The sequence below is a fragment of the Hypanus sabinus genome, chromosome 16 (assembly GCF_030144855.1).
Source record: "Hypanus sabinus isolate sHypSab1 chromosome 16, sHypSab1.hap1, whole genome shotgun sequence".
In the NCBI taxonomy this organism is placed as follows: domain Eukaryota; kingdom Metazoa; phylum Chordata; class Chondrichthyes; order Myliobatiformes; family Dasyatidae; genus Hypanus; species Hypanus sabinus.
In genome coordinates this window covers 45,760,988-45,780,659 of record NC_082721.1, presented here as the reverse complement: position 1 = coordinate 45,780,659, position 19,672 = coordinate 45,760,988, and the positions used below count along the sequence as shown (strand labels likewise).

At 44.4% G+C, this 19,672-nt stretch overlaps 1 protein-coding gene across 2 annotated transcripts in view; it reads left to right on the top strand.

Moving 5' to 3' along the window:
• The window catches only part of LOC132406268 (E3 SUMO-protein ligase PIAS4-like), a 143,521-nt gene that overhangs the window by 66,432 nt on the left and 57,417 nt on the right, over positions 1-19,672 (top strand). For both annotated transcript variants that reach the window (XR_009516120.1, XM_059991673.1), the window contains exon 4: positions 19,589-19,670. Coding sequence is in view for 1 of the 2 variants with exons in the window: in XM_059991673.1 (XP_059847656.1) it covers positions 19,589-19,670 (82 nt within the window). In the remaining variant the exon portion in view is untranslated. The remainder of the gene's footprint in view (positions 1-19,588; positions 19,671-19,672) is intronic.

Genomic DNA, 19,672 nt, shown 5'->3' with positions numbered 1-19,672 from the left:
GAGGTGGTGTCGGTGAGCGGGACCGCCTCTGGCCATCTTGGCTCCGCGCGACACTGGCAGGGGGCCCACAATATCCACATGAATGTGGTCGAAACGCCGGTGGGCGGGATGGAACTGCTGCGGTGGGGCTTTGGTGTGCCACTGCACCTTGGCCGTCTGGCAGTGCATGCACGTTTTGGCCCATTCACTGACCTGTTTGCGGAGCCCGTGCCAAACGAACCTGCTGGAAACCATCCGGACAGTTGTCCGGATGGAGGGATGCGCCAAGTTATGAATGGAGTCGAAAACGCGGCGCCGCCAGGCTGTCGGGACGACGGGACGGGGCTGGCCGGTGGCGACGTCACAGAGTAGGGTCCTCTCACCCGGGCCCACGGGGAGGTCCTGGAGCTGCAAACCGGAGACTGCGGTTCTCCTCATCCGCCTGCTGCGCCTCTGCCAGTGCCTCAAAGTCTACCCCTTGGGAAAGGGCATGAACGGTAGGGCGAGAGAGCGCATCCGCCACGACATTGTCCTTACCCGAGACGTGCCGGACATCATTCGTGTATTCAGAGATGTAGGACAGGTGGCATTGCTGGCGGGACGACCAGGGGTCGGACGCTTTCGTAAACGCAAAGGTAAGCGGTTTGTGGTCCGTGAACGCGGTGAAGGGCCGACCTTCTAGGAAGTACCTGAAATGCCGGATTGCCAGGTAGAGCGCCAACAGTTCCCGGTCGAAAGCACTGCATTTGAGCTCGGGTGGTCGCAGGTGTTTGCTGAAAAACGCATGGGGTTGCCAGCGACCTGCGATGAGTTGCTCCAGCACCCCACCGACTGCCGTGTTTGATGCGTCCACTGTGAGGGCGGTAGGGGCGTCCATTCTGGGATGTACTAGCATTGCGGCGTTCGCCAAAGCTTCCTTCGTTTGAACGAAAGCGGCGGCGGACTCCTCGTCCCAGGTAATGTCCTTGCTCGGACCCGACATCAGGGCGAACAGGGGGCGCATGATCCGGGCAGCTGAAGGGAGGAAGCGGCGGTAGAAATTGACCATACCTACGAATTCCTGAAGGCCTTTGATCGTGGTGGGTCGGGGAAAGAGGCGGACTGCATCTACCTTAGCGGGCAGAGGGGTTGCCCCGTCTTTAGTAATCCTGTGGCCCAGGAAGTCAATGGTATCGAGTCCGAACTGGCATTTGGCGGGGTTGATTGTAAGACCGTACTCACTCAGTCGGGCGCAGAGCTGACAGAGGTGGGACAGATGCTCCTGATGACTGCTGCTGGCTATGAGGATGTCATCCAAATAGATGAACGCGAAGTACAGGTCCCGTCCCACCGCGTCCATTAACCGCTGGAACGTCTGTGCGGCATTCTTCAGGCCGAACGACATGCGGAGGAACTCGAAAAGGCCAAACGGGGTGATGAGAGCCGTTTTGGGGACGTCGTCAGGATGCATCGGGATTTGATGGTACCCTCGGACGAGGTCTACCTTGAGAGAAGATCCGTGCGCCGTGCAGGTTTGCTGCAAAGTCCTGAATGTGCGGCACAGGGTAGCGGTCCGGTGTGGTAGCCTCGTTCAGCCTGGGGTAGTCGCCGCACGGTCTCCAGCCCCCCGTCGCTTTGGGCACCATGTGCAGGGGGGGAGGCCCATGGGCTGTCGGACCGCCGGATGATCCCCAATTCCTCCATCCTCTGGAACTCCTCCTTCGCCAGTCGGAGCTTGTCCGGGGGAAGCCGCCGAGCGTGGGCGTGAAGGGGTGGTCCCTGGGTCGGGATGTGGTGCTGTACGCCATGCCTGGGCATGGCCGCTGTGAACTGCGGTGCCAGAACCGATGGGAAATCCGCCAGGACCCTGGTGAAGTCGTTGTCAGACAGCGTGATGGAGCCGAGGTGAGGGGCTGGCAACTGGGCTGCACCCAGGGAGAACGTCTGAAAGGTCTCGGCGTGGACCAGTCTCTTCCTGGGCAGGTCGACCAGTAGGCTGTGAGCCCGCAAAAAAATCCGCACCCAGAAGCGGTTGGGCTACGGCGGCCAGTGTGAAGTCCCACGTGAACTGGCTGGAGCCGAACTGTAGCTGCACCTGACGGGTGCCGTAGGTCCTTACTGTGCTGCCATTCACGGCCCTCGGGGGGGACCCGGTGCCCTGCTGCGGGTGTTGTAACTCGTCAGAGGTAAAACGCTGCTCTCAGCCCCAGTATCGACCAAAAACCGGCGTCCCGACCTTCTATCCCACACATACAGGAGGCTATCCCGATGGCCAGCCGCCGTAGCCATCAGCGGCGGCTGGCCCTGGCGTTTCCCGGGAACTTGCAGGGTGGGCTCTGCGGCCGGGCCTGGACTGGTTTGCTGCCAGGAGCGTGGCTGGGAGATCTGTGCGATGGACAAAAGTCATTGGCAGCCAATCAGAAAAGGCCCCCTTTATTCCCACTTGCTGCCTCCTGCTTGTCAGCTGTTCCTCTGTCCATGCCAATATCTTTCCTGTAACACCTTTTTGGCATTCCACAGCAAGTCCGCCCGGGCTGCCACCTTCCGGGGGTCACTGAAATCTGCGTCGGACAGCAGCAAGCGTATGTCCTCAGGCAGCTGCTCCAGGAATGCCTGCTCAAACATGAGGGAGGGTATGTGTCCGTCGGCGAGAGACAACATCTCATTCATTAAAGCCGATGGAGGTCTGTCGCCCAAGCCATCCAGGTGCAGTAAACGGGCAGCCCGCTCGCGCCGTGAGAGTCCGAAAGTCCCGAGGAGCAGGGCTTTGAATTCTGTGTACTTGCCGTCTGCCGGGGGCGACTGTACGAACTCCGCGACCTGGGCCGCTGTGTCCTGGTCGAGGGAGCTCACCACGTAGTAGTAGCGGGTGTCTTCTGAGGTGATCTGGCGAACGTGGAATTGGGCTTCGGCTTGCTGGAACCATAGGTTCGGGCGCTGTGTCCAGAAAACCGGCAGTTTCAACGAAACCGCATGAACAGAGGCGGCGTCGGTCATTTCTGGTCCAAAAATCGTTTGGACTGTCGGGGTCACCAATTGTAGCGGTGTGCTACATGCAGCGCTAAAATTACGACACGGAGTCGGTAACTGCAGTCGAAGGAAAAAACTTTATTCGAAATCTTCAGCCTCACTTTTAAGCCTCCCTCAACCTGCCCCCCGTGGCGCAGAGGCTCCAAAGCTCTGTGCTCGCAAACCCCCGTAGGCTATCTAATTGTGAGTCGGTTCGGATGTGCCAGGAAATGGGTCGCCACACCATGAGGGAGGAGCTGGCCAAAGTTGACTGGACAGATAGCCTAGCAGAAAAGACGGTGGAACAGCAATGGCAGGTATTCTTGGGAATAATGCACAAGGTGCAAAATCAGTTCATCCCCCAGAGAAGGAAGAATTCAAAGGGGGGAAAGGGGCCACAGTGGTTGACAAAGGAAGTCAGAGATTGCATAGCATTAAAAAAAAGGAAGTATGACAGAGCTAAGGTGAGTGGGAGGACAGAGGAAAATTTTAAGGAACAACAGAACTTAACTAAAAAGACAATGCGGGGAGAAAAAATGAGGTACAAACGCAAGCTAGCCAGGAATATAAAGGAACATAGCAAAAGCTTTTTTAGGTATGTGAAGAGAAAGAAGATAGTTAAGAACAATGTTGGGCCCTTGAAGAATGAATTGAGTGAAATTGTTATGGGAAACAGGGAAATGGCAGAAGAATTTAATGAGTACTTTAGATCTGTTTTTACTAAGGAAGACACAAGCAATCTCCCAGATGTATGGATGGGCCAAGGACATAGGGTAACAGAGGAAATGAAACAGATTGACATTAGGAAGGAAACGGTGATGAGAAGACTGATGGGACTGAAGGCTGACAAATCCCCAGGTCCAGATGGTCTGCATCCTAGGGTACTAAAGGAGGTGGCCCTGGAAATTGCAGATGGATTGGTAATCATTTTCCAATGTTCCTTAGATTCGGGATCAGTTCCTGAGGATTGGAGAATGGAGAATGGCTCCCACTTTTTAAGAAAGGAGGGAGGGAGAAAACAGAACTATCGACCTGTCAGCCTGACATCGGTGGTGGGGAAGATGCTAGAGTCCATTATTAAGAATGAAATAGTGGCATATCTAGATAGCAGTGATAGGATTGGGCCGAGCCAGCATGGATTTACCAAGGGTAAATCATGCTTGACTAATCTGTTGGAGTTTTTCGAGGATGTAACCAGGAAGTTAGATGGGGGAGGTCCAGTGGATGTAGTGTACCTCGATTTTCAGAAGGCATTTGATAAGGTCCCACATAGGAGATTGGTGGGTAAAATCAAAGCTGATGACATTGGGGGGAAGACATTGACATGGATAGAAAACTGGTTGGCAGATAGAAAGCAAAGGGTAGCGGTGAATGGGTGTTTCTCGGAATGGCAGGTGGTGACTAGTGGGGTGCCACAGGGCTAGGTATTGGGACCACAGCTGTTTACAATTTACGTCAACGATTTGGATGAAGGCATTGAAAATAACATCAGCAAATTTGCTGATGATTCTAAGCTGGGTGGCAGTGTGACATGTGATGAGGATGTTAGGAGTATTAAGGGTGACTTGGATAGGCTGGGTGAGTGGGCATATACTTGGCAGATGACATTTAATGTGAATAAGTGTGAGGTTATCCACTTTGGGAGTAAGAACAGGAAGGCAGATTATTATCTGAACGGTGTAGAGTTAGGTAAGGGAGAAATACAAAGAGATCTAGGAGTCCTTGTTCATCAGTCACTGAAGGTGAATGAGCAAGTGCAGCAGGCAGTGAAGAATGCTAATGGAATGTTGGCCTTTATTACAAAGGGAATTGAGTACAAGAGCAAGGAAATCCTCTTGCATTTGTACGGAGCCCTGGTGAGACCACACCTGGAGTATTGTGTACAGTTTTGGTCTCCAGGGTTGAGGAAGGACATCCTGACCTTAGAGGAAGTGCAGCGTAGATTCACGAGGTTAATTCCTGGGATGTCTGGACTGTCTTACACAGAGAGGTTAGAGAGACTGGGCTTGTACACGGTGGAATTAAGGAGATTGAGAGGGGATCTGATTGAAACATATAAGATTATTAAGGGATTAGACAAGATAGAGGCAGGAAATGTGTTCCAGATGCTGGGAGAGTCCAATACCAGAGGGCATGGTTTGAGAATAAGGGGTAGGTCATTTAGGACAGAGTTAAGGAAAAACTTCTTCTCCCAGAGAGCTGTGGGGGTCTGGAATGCACTGCCTCAGAAGGTAGTGGAGGCCAATTCTCTGGATGCTTTCAAGAAGGAGCTAGATAGGTATCTTATGTATAGGGGAATCAAGGGATATTGGGACAAGGCAGGAACTGGGTATTGATAGTAGTTGATCAGCCATGATCTCAAAATGGTGGTGCAGGCTCAAAGGGCCGAATGGTCTACTTCTGCACCTATTGTCTATAAATCATTGACAAACAATGTGAAAAGTAGTAGTCCCAGTACCACTACAGGAGCACCACAAGTCATTGGCAGCCAATCAGAAAAGGCCCCCTTTATTCCCACTTGCTGCCTCCTGCTTGTCAGCTGTTCCTCTGTCCATGCCAATATCTTTCCTGTAACACCATAGGATATTATCTTGTTAAGCACCTCCATGAGGCACCTTATCAAATGCCTTCTGAAGATCTAAGTAACTATCTTTGTCCACCCTGCTTGTTACTTCTTGAAGGAATTCCAACAGATTTGTCGAGCAAGATTTCCCTTTACAGAAACCAAGCTGACTTTGACTTATTTTATCATTAGTCCCCAAGTACCCCAAAACCTCGTACTTAGTAATGGATTCCAACACTTTCCCAACCACTGAGGTTAGGCTAACTGGCCTATAATTACTTCTCTTTTTGTCTTCCTGTCTTCTTAAAGAGTGGAGTGACATTTGCAATTTTCCAATCATCCAGGACCATGCCCGAATCAAGTGATTGTTGAAAGATTGTGACAATTGCATCTGTTATCTCCTCAGCAACCTGTTTCAGGACTCTGGGATGTAGTCCATCTGGTCCAAGTGACTTATTCACCTTAAGACCTTTCAGTTTGCCTAGTACTCTTTCCTTTGTAATAGTAATGGCACTCACTCCTGCTCCCTGACACTCACAGACCTCTGGCATACAGCTAGTGTCTTCCACAGTAAAGACTGAGTCCCCCATTATTACATCAACAACATAATTTTACAGTGGTACAATATCAACTCTATAACCTCCCTTTTCTTCTTTATATAACTGAAAAAACTTTTAGTATCCTGCTTTAGTTTGTCAGCTACGTTGTCCTCATTTTCATCTTTTCCCTTACACCTTTTATAGTTGCATTTCGTTTGATTTTAAAAACGTACCAATCACTTTTGCTACCTTATATGCCCTTCCCTTGCCTTTTATGCAATCTTTAATTTGCCTTGTCACCCACAGTAGCCTAGCTGTGCCATTTGAAAACAACTTCTGTGGGACATGTCTATCCTGTGCCTTGTGAGCTATTCCCAGAAGCTTCAGCCACCTCTGTTCGGCCATCATCCCCGCCAGTATCCCCATCCAATCTACCTGGGTAAGCTCTCTCATGCCTTTGTATTTCCCTTTATTCCATTACGATACTCATTCATGTGATTTGTGCTTCTCCCTCTCAAATTGCAGTATGAATTCAATCATCTTATGATAACTTCTCCCTAAGAGTTCCTTTATGTTAAACTCCCTAATAAGATCCGGGTTATTACACAACACCCAATAGCTTTTCCCCAAGTAGACTTGAGCATAAACTGCTCTAAAAAACCATCTTGTAAGCATTCAACAAATTACCTCTCTTGCAATCCAACACCATCCTGATTTTCCCAATCCCATTGCATATTGAAGTGTCTCATTACAATTGTGACATTACTCTTATTACACATCGGTCCCCTTCAGATTCAAGTGCAACCCATCCTTTTTCTATAGGTCACACCAGCCCCAAAAGAGGCCGCTATGATCTAGAAAACTGAATCCCTGTCCCCGCTCCAATTCTTCAGCCATGCATTTATCTGCTACATCATTCTATCCCTATCCTCCTTGTCACGTGGTTATTACCCTTGAGATCGTGCTTCTCAACTTCCTAACTCCCTGTATTGTTTTAAGGACTTCCTCCCCTTTTTTACCTCTGTCATTGGTACCAACATGTACCACAACTTGTGGCTGCTCACCTTCCTTTTTCAGGATATTGCAGATGCGTTCAGAAACATCGCAGACCCTAGCACCTGGGAGGCAAACGACCATCCATGTTTCCTTAAGAAATTTTATTTTAACATTTAATTCCTTTAAACAGAAAGCTATATAGGTATAAATATGACTAAGACTTTTGCATAGCCCTGTAGTGCTTACTAAATAATTAAATATATTTGATTACATAGAAACTTAAAACAGGAGTAGGCCGCTCAGACCTCAAAGATTACTCCACCTTTCAATATAATTGTGTCTGATCTATGGAAACCTTTCATCTGCATTCCTATCTATCTGGGGTGACCTTTCACTTCCTTCCTTACTAACTTTCTATCTCCCTCTGACTTAAAATAAGTAACGACTTTTTCCTCTAAGAACAAGGGTGCCACAGTTCCAATGACCCAGATCTGAGAGAAATTATTTTCATGTTGTCTTTGATTTAAATTGGTTTCTCCCTTATTTTAAGCAGTGATCCCTAGTTGTAGATTTTCCCACAGGAGGAAGCATACGTTTCATGCCCACCATGTTAAGACTCCTTTTAATTCTCATCAAGGTACATACACATTGAATCCCTCTCACTTATCTAAACTCCGTCAAATGTAAGATAACCTGTATTGGTCTATTTAATCTTCCCTAACTATCACTCTTGCAATAACATCATTCATTAAATAAGGAGGTCAATAGTATGAACAATACAGGGCTCCCTTAGGATATGAATGACCTAATTTGCAGAAATATGAAAATGCAAATTCTCCCATACATTTTAAAGCTTTTTTCAGACTGGTGATAGTAGAAAGCTTCATGTCATTCACTTGTTGCTGTCTGTCATTTCCAACAATGACAGAAAACCTGTGAGGGACAGATTTTAAAGTGGAAAAGCTATTGTATTGGGGCAGTACCACTCTGGACCTTAGAAATCCAGGACCAGTGGTACGAACAAGCATCACAATTCCTGTAATTCCAGGTATTCCTTGGTTGCAGTGGATGACCATGGTGTTTTCTATCCCTGTCATGCCCTTTGCGTTGCAGTACCTTCCTGGCCGTTAGATTTCACTGTAGGTTTTATCCACCTAGTCTGCCAGAGCTGACTTTGCATTCTAGGGCAGGCATATCCATATCTCACTGGGGTATGAGGCTGCCAGTGTCGTGGTTTCTCGTGCCCCACAAATGACCAGGAGACGCAGACAAGAAGGGTTAAACTTTAATTTGGAAATCAAAGCTGAGACAGTCATTGAGCTGGTCGCTGATTGCCCACCGATCCTTGTACATAACATTTTTTATAGCAATCTCCTAGCTTAGTTGTATTAGCATATCCAATCAGTTGCGTATCACAAGTACATCCGTCACTATTGTTTCTACCCATTGACTTAATCATGTTCTAGTCTACATCTCTTAGCTACCTCTCATTAACACTCCATTATCTTCTACATTCTTAAGATTTCATTAACCTACTAAATTGGATACATGCATAGTAAATAGCAAACTCAAAGCTGACTACATAATCTACATCTCTTAGCTAGCTAGCCTCTCATTAACACACCATTGTCTTCTGCATTCTTAAGATTTCATTCTCCTACTAAATTGGATACATGCATAGCAAATAGCAAGCTTAAAGCTGACTACATAGTTTTGGTTGCACAGCAAACAGCGCAACTTTTATACTCCAATATATCCCCCCTTTGAGGGTCTCACACAGAGAAAGACTAAGAGTCCGCGCACAAAAGCCCCAATAAACTCAAGCACTTATTCCCAAATCTCGGGTTAAACTATAATTTTCTGCGCCAAGACATCAAAGTATTCTCTCCCTGTTACCCTGGGCCGCTGAGCCAAAAACCTGTCCCTTTGTACCTGAGACAGGAAAAAAAAACTCAGAAGCCCTTACAATCTACTCCCACACTGTCGTTTTGCTCTTGTTCATCCTGCAGGTGTTGTAGGCTGTAACAATACATCTTTGGTGCTTCTTTCTCCACTAAGCTTGCTTCAGTAATTGCCACGAGCATTGGAAATTGTTTGGTTGCAGCACACACTATTTATGTCCTCCGTGCGCCAGCTTCTCTAACAGAGTTATAGTGTCCTGCTCTCACTGTTCCTTACTGTGGGAGCAAATCAACAGGTCATCCACATACTGTAACAATGTACTTTCCAAAGGTATGCCCTCTAGGTCTGCCTTCAACACCTGATTAAAAACATGTGGTGAATGTTTAAACCCTTGCGGCATTCTGGTATAGGTATACCGAGCACCTCTGTAAGTAAATGTAAACAGATACTGACACTGGTCGGCCAGAGGAATGCTGAAGAAAGCCGAACACAATTCAATCACTGAAAAGTAACTTGTTTCTGGTGGAACATTAGTCAAAAGCGTGTGTGGGTTGGGGACTACCGCTGGCCAGTCCTCTACCACATCATTTACCGCTCGCAAATCATGCACCAATCTCCACTTTTTTATCTGCTTTTAAGACTGGTAGCAACGGGGTATTGCATGGACTTTGTTCTTTTAAGCACTCCTATTTCAAGCAACCCCTGCACTGTTGATGCTATTCCCTCTTCTGCTTCTTGTCTTAGAGGGTATTGTGGTCTCCTGGGTGGAATTGCTCCTTTTTTCAGCCTTATTTCCACCAGACTAGCTGTTTTTATTTTCCCTACGTCCGTGTCGTGTTGTGACCACAGAATAGATGGCAACTCATCTAACCTTCTATCTTTCTGCTGGCCTCTTTCCTTTCTCAGCAATGGCATGTGTGGTTGGGGAGTTATTTCGACCTCTCTCGCTGTCCCTACCATATCTACACTTACCATTATTTTAATGGAATTGTTGTCTTCTGATATCCACACCTCTGGCGTGAATTTCCTCCACACAGTTACAGTTTCAGCACTCTTAACTAAGGGTCCTAAGTCTTTAGACTGATATCCCTTGTTTACCAACAATGTTACGTGGGGTGCAGCCTCTGGTATCCTGTACCATTTTTCTAAAATGGTGTTCCACTTAACTTCTAAAGCTGCCCCTTGCTTTCCAATTATCATAGCCTCCCCTTCCAGGTGCTGTTGGGTTCATACCTCCAGGTGCCTTCTCTCCTGTAACTCCCTGTTCTGAGTCTCGTCAAAAATCACTGTACAGTGTAGCTCAGATGTGGGCATTACAGCCCTGGGTAATATAGCTTGCACGCCCTTTTTCCATTTTTCCCAGGTTTCCTGAATCTGATCTGCGATGTCTCCTATCCAAAGGACATTAGCCTTCTTGTCTTCTCGCACTATCAATTGAGCCCCTGCTCTTTCCACACTCAGCCCATTTCTGGTGCATTCTAATTTTAATTCCAGTTTCAATAAGGCATCTCTGCCTAACAAATTAATCGGAGTTCCTTTAAATACTAGCACTGGCAAAACAATTCCTTTATTTCCCATTCTCAACCGCACTGGAGCCGTGCACTGTGTCAACTGTGTTTTCCCCGAGAAACCTACCGTCTTAATAAACTTTCCTGACATGGGAAGGTGAAGGCATACTGTGGCTGTACACAAGTGTACGAGGCTCCAGTATCTATCATCATTGGTGTCAGTTGCCCTTCTAACATAACCTGAACAATGGGGTTCCTCGTCTGCCTCCCTTGTTATCATTGGGTAATGTTCCTTCCCACTCAAGTTCTCGGGGCACCCCTAATACCTCACATAGGGGTTCACAGGTCTGCTTGGGCCTGTGGGGGCTGGTCCTTGGCTAAACTTTAGTTCCCTTCTTATCGGTTCCTGCTGGTGTGTGACAGGCCATGGTGTAAACGGACAATCTCTTCTCATGTGACCTGGCTGATTACATCCCCAGCACGATCTTTCTACCTCTCTTTCCCCCTGTTTCCTTACTGGTCCCCTCTGCCCATAGCTCCTCTGTCCCCCTCCTTGGGACTTGCAGTTTTGTCTGGGCTATTTGAATTTAGTCTGTTCCTGAAAGGGCATTTGTGGGAATGCTCCTCCAAAGATGTTGATTATTGGCATGGGGTTTTCCGGCCCTTGTCTTACAGTATGATCGGTTCCTCCATATAGCGGTGCTTCATCCTGTTCGATGGCTGTACTCGGACCGGTGGTTGCTGGCAGCATCTTTTTGTTTTTCTCTTTTTCCTTCTTTTTGAGTTCTTCAAGCTGCATTTGTATTAACTTTCTTTGTACCTCTTCCTGCTGCTCAGCCAACCTTCGTGTAACTCCCTGGGTCGCCTCAGGCTCGCTCAGCTCGTTCTTGTCTAGGGGGAGCAGCCTTCGGCCCCGCCAAACTGGGTAATCAGCTGGTGTGGATGCTGTGTGATGTCCCCGCCTCGCCCAAAAACAGACAGTACACCATATGCGATTAAATGAGTACAATTTATAAAGGTTACTATAACTAAGTGATTAATAACAATACAGTATATATTAAGAGAAAATTAAAGAAAAGGCGCCAAACTTATCAAAGTCCAAACCACTTTGTGCACAACCGTTGGAGCTCAATTACTGAAGTCTTCTGGCCACCATTCGATCCCCTCCGAACTCCTCGACTCGCAGCTCAGGACCCTCCGAACTCCTTGACTCTCCAAACAGCTCAGGACCCTCCGAGTGGTCAACCAAGCACATCTAGCTTCGTTCCCCCCCCCCCTCCTCGGAGAATCTCCCGGCCTCGGACCCCCCTTTGGGGTCCGATCCTCGCCCAGTTTAGAGCACTGCGTACTCTCTCTCGACCCCCTCGCGCCGATCTGCCCAAAAGCCCGTCAACAAAAGCTTACAGACTCAGAAGAAAGAACATTAATCCCCATTTGGTTTACAAAGGAATACCATTCTTGTTATCGGTAAATTAGCATTCCTGCTAGTTAACAAAAGGAAACCCTTTCCCAACAGTAACAAAGAGAAAAAAAGAAACCTCCTTTACATTCGTTTGTCTTTCCGGTATTTCTCAACCACATGGACTACGTGGTCTCTAAATTCTTGTGGAGTCATTGATGTCAGTCCAACCACTTCCTACAGTTTGGATTTTACTTGCGGAGGCATTGCATCAAAATGCTGTGTCGGAACAGTGTGGTGATAAATAAGCTATTTTCCACCTCTTGCTCAGTCTCCAGTCTCCACCTTTTCAAATGGTTTTCTATGTAGGCTGCTGGGTTTTCAGTGTCTCCCAGTGGATACCCCTTTAAGGCTTTGGGTGGATAAAGCTTCCTGAGGGCCTGCCATACCCTCTGCTTCACTCTGTCAAACCCGTCTCCATCAGTTCTCGGGTCGTTCGAGTTTACTATGCCAGCCATTTCCATTAGTTCGTTAAATTTGGAGGTTCCCATCAACCTTATCAATAGTGCCTTCAAATCTCCCATAGCCAATAATCGTCCTGCCATTTCTTCTTCAAAGGCTCTAATCCATTTCCCTGCTCCTTCATGTAGATTGGGCAGAGTGTTTTTCAGCCCTTCTAGGTCCTGGGATCCCCAAGGGATGTACTGCACTTGTCCTGATCCTTTAACTAACAACGGCATCATTCTTCCTCCTTCTTCCCACCTGCCCTGGCTCTCCTCCTCGCCTGACTCCCCATCTGTCTCAGGGTATGTTTTTACTGCCTCCCACACAAATGTCTCCAGGGTTCTCTTCTTCCCTCGGTCTCCCTGTGGAGCCCTTCCTTTCTGTCTTGATTCAATACTTGGTTGGCCCCTGGAGTATTTTTTGCATCTCCTCTGGCAATCCCCTCTCAGTAACTTATCTAGCTGTCTCTCTACTTCCACAAGTCGCTTCCCTACCGCCTCCTTCTGCTCTTCTAGGCTTCTGCCTCGTACCTCTTCCCCACAAATTCTCTCATCCTCTCTCTCTCTCTCTCTCTCCACTTAACTCTTGCTCCTCCAACGAGTCATCTTCTCTTTCTTCCCGTCCGTGTCTGTACACCTGTGGCAGGGACTCCTCATGATCCTTACTTATGCTTGATTCCCTTCTCTCTTGTGTTTCTCCAAGACTCTCATCTCCTATCTTTTTTCCACTTCCTCTTGAATGCCTCATCTCTTCCTGCCCTGATGAGCCACTTTCTTTTCTAGTCTGTTTATTTCTATGGTATAACCGATACTCCTCATACTCCTTTTCCTCTCTCAAGTATTTCATCCGTTCAATCTCTTCTTTCATTTCTCTTTGCCTGTTCCACCTTTATCCTTTCTGCCTGTATCTCCTTCCTTATCGCCGCTTTTTCCTTCTGGTATTGTCTTTTTCCTCCTCATTATCCCAAAATTGTACTTCTCCCTGCATGTTTACTGTTCCCGTCTGCAGGGGGCACTGCTTAGGTGTTCCTTCCTCATTATAGGGAGTGGGCTTTTCTGTTTCTTTCGCATCCGGGTTCGGAGCTGAAGCCAGCTTCTCACCGTACCCTCCTCTCTCTCTAACAGGCTGTTTCTCCAGCACCTTAGCGTCTTCCTCGCTTGTAATCAATATTCTACCTGTCCTCCTCAGCCTTTCTCCCTCCATTCTGAAGAGTTTTAGCACTTCCATTTCTCGTTCTCTTTTTTGCCCTCTTTTCTTAGATTTATCTTTTGGTTTGTAATTTTTAAGTAGTCCCTCCATTTCTTCGCACAAGCTTACATCAAACGTTCCTTCTCTTGGCCATTTTGTGACCAGGTTTTTGGTTCTTTTTTTCCCATTTTTCTGAAGTTTTTGTGATCTCATATTTATTTACCGGGATTTTTTGCTCAGAATCTCTACTGCCGTTCCTTTGCCTGTCATGTTGTTCTCTCTTTTTAAGGTATTTCAGAGATTCACAGTTGGTTTACTCGATAATATTATTTAATCTAATTCTATGCCTAGTCTATTGTCTATCTACCAGTGCTTTAAACTATATATTGGACTGTCCTTGTTTCCTATTCTGTTCTGCCCGTACAGACCTCTATTCAGAGCGGTATCCACAGAACTTTCTCTTTGCACCTCGTCTATTCAGACCCTTATCTCTTAAGGCGGTATCCATGAGGATTTTCTCTATTTTCCTTTCCCTGCCCGTTCAGACCTTCGTTTCATACGAAGTGGACAGGGACTTACCAACACCACTTGGAATTTTTCTTCACTTGACTTCTTATTAGCTTATTTGTACTTACCCTCACTGCAGTGTTCTCGATCAATCCTCTGAGCCTCCTGTTAACCCCCAATTCTGCCAGATTCTTTGGACCGGAGAGACCCTTCTGCAGTGGTTCCACACTTCTGAGACTCCAAGACCTCCGAAACCAACAGAATTCTTAGTCCAAATTGTCACAAAAAGCGTTTACCTTTTGTTTGGGTGCACCCTTAATTCTGTTAACCTTGTGAGGGTCCCTAGAGGACTGGGAAGTGTCCCCAATCTGCCGTTTCCTTTCCGTGGGTTTCTTTCCAGTCCTGTCATGGTTGCCAATTTTGTTGTGGTTTCTCGTGCCCCACAAACGACCAGGAGATGCAGAAGATTCTTCAAGAAGGGTTAAACTTTAATGTGCAAATCAAAGCTGAGAGAGTCATTGAGCTGGTTGCTGATTGCCCACCGATCCTTGTACATAACATTTTTTATAGCAATCTCCTGGTTTAGTTGCATTAGCATATCCAATCGATCTACAGTTGCGTATCACAAGTACATCCACCACTATTGTTTCTACCCATTGTCTTAATCTCTTAGCTACCTCTCATTAACACTCCATTATCTTCTACATTCTTAAGATTTCATTCTCCTACTAAATTGGATGCATGCATAGCAAATAGCAAGCTCAAAGCTGACTACATAGTTTTGGTTACACAGCAAACAGTGCAACTTTTATACTCCAATACCAGCTACGCTCAGGTGGTATAGTCCACCTGTAAAAGCATGTATCAGGGTGTGGCCACTGTCACATGCAAGCAGCTCCTTGGAGCCACCAGTGAGAGCTGAGAGTCCAGTGAGGACCAAAGGTGAGTTAGCTACCCTGGAATGAGGACAAGGCCCTTCACCAGAGGTGTTATCCCACCCTATATGCCCCAGTTACTCATTGATGATGGATATAAGATATGTTTCATTAGCTTAATCATGGGTAGTTATGAAGAGTAGTCAGTGGCTTAATGGCGAGTGTATGTGGAGTGCTATGATTTACAGTTCTATGGAAACAGATTTTGCTGACACAGAGAATTTGGCTTATGGACGGTTCTCAGGAGTTGAATCGTTGCAGAATTCTGGGGCTGCCTGTTCTCATGTGGTCTGATCAATGTTCTTTGTCTTTGAGGTAAACCCTTCTGTGTTTGATTCTTTTAGCAATAACCCATACATTGTTCAACTTCTCTAATTACTTGCTGTATACTAGACATCTGTCAATCATGCAGAGGATTTTTGAGATCCTAGAGCAACCTCAAGCAGTGCAATCACATAACATTTACATAAGTTTTTTTTTAGCAAAAATGGGCAGTCTCTCATTTTTGCACATCATGATCTTTGTTCCCTTAATTATCCTATTGCTATCATTTGTTGTCACTTGTCTTCTTGCCGTCTTCACAGTTTGGTTTCCTTTTACTATGACACAAATTAGATAGATGACTTTATCCCATTTAAATACATAGATCGTAAAAAAGTTGACGCCCTAAAACATAAACTGAGGGATGCCATTTGTTACGTCTTGCCAATCAGAAAAGGTCCATCCATGCTGTTGCCTTCTGCACTGTGAGCTTTAATTTTCTACAATAATTGTTGATGCTGAACCTTATCAAATACTGAATAGTACAGAAACAGATCGTCCTTTATCACAGCACATCTTACTCGTTAAGATTATAGTAGTTTGGTCAAACAAGCTGATAAATTTTAAATTGGAGTTTTCGTTTGCCAAATATCTTAAGCTCTTATCTGGTAAATTAATCTAGCCTAGCAGATTAAAGTATTTCTCCAAATTAGGTTCCTTGACTTGTCCTGCTAGAATTTTATTGACCTCGTCCTTTCATAGAGAAGTTTTGGTAGGGTTTCCGATGTAAATATACTAAATGTGAACAAGGTTTGCACATATAGTGCCCTTAAAAAGTATTCCCCCCCCCTCGAAAAATTCATGTTTTCTTGTTTTACAACATTGAATCAGAGTGAATTTTGACTGATCAACAGAAAAAAGACTTTCATGTCAGTGTGAAAATATATCTCTACAAAGTGATCTAAATTGATTATTGATGTTAAACACAATTGATTGCCTAAGTATTCATACGCCTTTAATATGACACCAAATCATACTGGTGCAGTCATATGGTTTTAGAAGTCACAATTAATTATATGGAGATCTGTATTTGGAGACCTCTGTACAATCAAAGTGTTTCAATTAATTGTAGTAAAAATACACCTGTACCGGGAGGATCCAACTGCTAATGAGTCATTGTCCTGGCAAAAGCTACATCACAAAGACAAAGGAACAATCCAAGCAACTCCTTGAAAAGCGCAAGTCAGGAGATGGATACAAGAACATTTCCAAGTCATTGCATATCCCTTGGAGTACAGTTAAGTCAATCATCAAGAAATGGAAAGAATATGGCACAGCTGTAAATCTGGCTAGAGTCCTCAAAAACTCTGTGACTGTGCAAGAAAAGGACTAGCAAGGGTGGCCACCAAGAGACCTATGACAACTCTCGGGGATTTACAAGTTTCACTGGCTGAGATGGGAGAGACTGCTCATACAACAACTGTTGCCCGGGTGCTTCACCAGTCGTAGCTTTTTGGGAGAATGGAAAAAGAAAGCCACTGTTTTAAAAAAAAAACAATCTCAGCTAGAGCTTGCCAGGAAGCATGTGGGAGACTCTGAAGTCAGCTGGAAGAAGTTTCTGTGGTCTGATGAAACCAAACTTCAGCTTTTCGGCCATCGGACAAAAAACTGTTTGGTGAAACACCTCACATCATCAAAAACACACCATCCCTACCATGAAGCATGGTGGTAGTGGCTGAAGCGTGGTGGTGGCTGTATCATGCTGTGAGGATGTTTCACTGCAACAGGTCCTGGAAGGCTTGCAAAGATAGAGGGTAAAATGAATGCAGCAAAATACAGGGAAATCCTGGAGGAAAACCTGATACAGTCTGCAAGAGAACTGCAACTTGGGAGAAGATTTGTTTTCCAGCAAGACTATGACCCCAAGCATAAAGCCAAAGCTACGCAAGAATGGCTTAAAAACAACAAAATTAATGTCCTGGAGTGACCAAGTCAAGGGTCCAAACCTCAACCCAACTGAGAATTTGTGGCTGGACTTGATAAGGGCTGTTCACTCACAATCCCCATGTAATCTGACAGAATTTGAGCAATTTTGTAAAGAAGAATAGGGAAAAATTGGAGTGTCCAGATGTGCAAAGCTGTTAAAGACCTATTCACACAGACTGAAGGTTGTAATTGCTGCCAAAGGTACATCTACTGAACACTGACTGGCGGGGTGGGGGGGGGGGGTGAATATTTAAGCAATCAATTATTTTGTTTTATATTTGCAATTAATTTAGATCACTTTATAGAGATCTGTTTTCACTTTGACATGAAAGAGTCTTTTTCTGTTGATCAGTGTCAAAAAAAGCAAAATTAAATCCACTGTGATTCAGTGTTGTAAAACAATAAAACTTGAAAGCTTCCAAGGACAGTGAATACTTTTTATAGGCATTATTTCTGTAAGTTGAGCTGTGCTGATTTAAAGGCATATTGAGCCCTTGTGTATAAATGGATCTGAGCCAGTTCCAGAGTGACAAGCCTGCACTTTCTTGAATTTTACACCATTTATGTATTTTGAGTTACATAATAAAGTGCTGCTCTATTCTTAAATCTATTGATCTCAGTGAGGTACATCAACTTGAATACATTTGCTAGCATATCCTATGAATTCCCAAAAGTCTTTCATCTTATAAGTGACAAGTCAAGAGTGTAATGGACAATAAGAATGGTTTAATGCAGCTACTCTCCAGTGATCCACAGGCTAGTGGCACTACTGAAGAGTGCATTAACTTTGTTAGTAACATTTTAGTACCATACATGAATTTACTTCTATTAAGAAAAAGTTATTTTAACTTTAATTCATTTGTACATTTAAGCAAAATGTCTTATTTAATGCATTCACCAGTATGGCTGATTTCAATAATTAAGTTTTTTGAAATAGTTTAGTTCTTTTTTTAATAACTTTTGATGGCCTGTTTGAAAAATATTGTTTTAACTCCCTGTGTAGTTTGTTGTAGGATATCTGAAATAGCATGAGCATCCTCATAAAATCAGATTTCTAAGATGATTGTTCAGATCTAGATCAACTTTATTGTGGTGACAAGTTTCTATCCCTTGACTTCTCTAGTGTTTTTCAGTTGTCAGGATAACCAAATACTTCAAATTTAGTGTTACCTATGTTAAAATACAGTAAATCTGATATTTGGGAAAGAAAATATCTTTGAGAGCAACAGTATCACTTGCGTGATATTAAGCTAAACTACTTTAAATATATTTTTGCCATTCACAAAGATAATCTTGAAAGCTTGAAAAACATGTTCTTCTCTCTGGAGATATTGGCTGAACAGCTGTTCACCCTTTATAAATTACTTTATCCTTTTAGTTACAATTTTGACTTTGCCAGATTTTCCATGAATTGGATATAGTTTTCAACCTCTCAGTCTGAAAGGAAATGTGAGAATGATTTTGTTGCAAGTTTACATTTTTAAGTCAGACTGGTGGTTTTATGACAAATTGCTGTGAATCAAAGCCAGGTTGGAAATGGACTTTAAATTATACTTTTGAGTTGCTAATTGAAAATAATGAAGTTGTGGCATAAATATTTTGAGGTCTGTGGATCTTTGGACTTCTCTCCCTCAAAGAGAAATGGAAGCAGTCCTGAAAATTTTGTAAGACAGACTTGCATTCATGATGATCCATGACCTTATTGAATGGAGACAGCTGGGTGTCAATTCCTCCAAGTTTGCATATTTATATACATATATTTAGCATTATTAATAAGTATAAAGTCTTTATAATTTTTTTTCACACTCTTGTGGTACCTACATGCCACATTCTTAAAACAATCATGTACCTAATGGATCCAATAATAATGTGACTGAGTTGGTAAAAGAGAGTACATGGAATAGTAAAAATGCTGATATCAGGGGTAGAATTTGCATATGTGACATTATTGTTCCCTGCATTTTATCATAGAAAGAATAGCTGGTGTATTCACTTTATTTATACATCATCAAAGATAAGCATTTTTGCAAGCAATTACCTAAAAAAGCCCTGAAACATGAAACTTTTTTTTAAAAAAAGAGGATAATTTGACTGTTTTGTTCTTCTGTTATAGTAAATCAAACCTAATAAACTATTACTTGGTTAATATGTAATTATTTCTTGGATAAAAAGGGAAATTAGCATTTTGATAAATTTAAGAACTAGAATTTACTCTTGATTAAGAATACATATACAAAAGAAGGGTATATAATTCCATTTAGGAATGCTCAATTTCTTTTCAGCTTTGATTGCTGTGTGAAATAATTTAATTATTGGCATTTTTTTGTCTTAAGTCCCAACCAGCATAGAGAGGATTCAATCAAATGAGTTTCGTTTTGCATTAACTGAAAAGCAAAGAGAGCAGATTATTGCTGGGT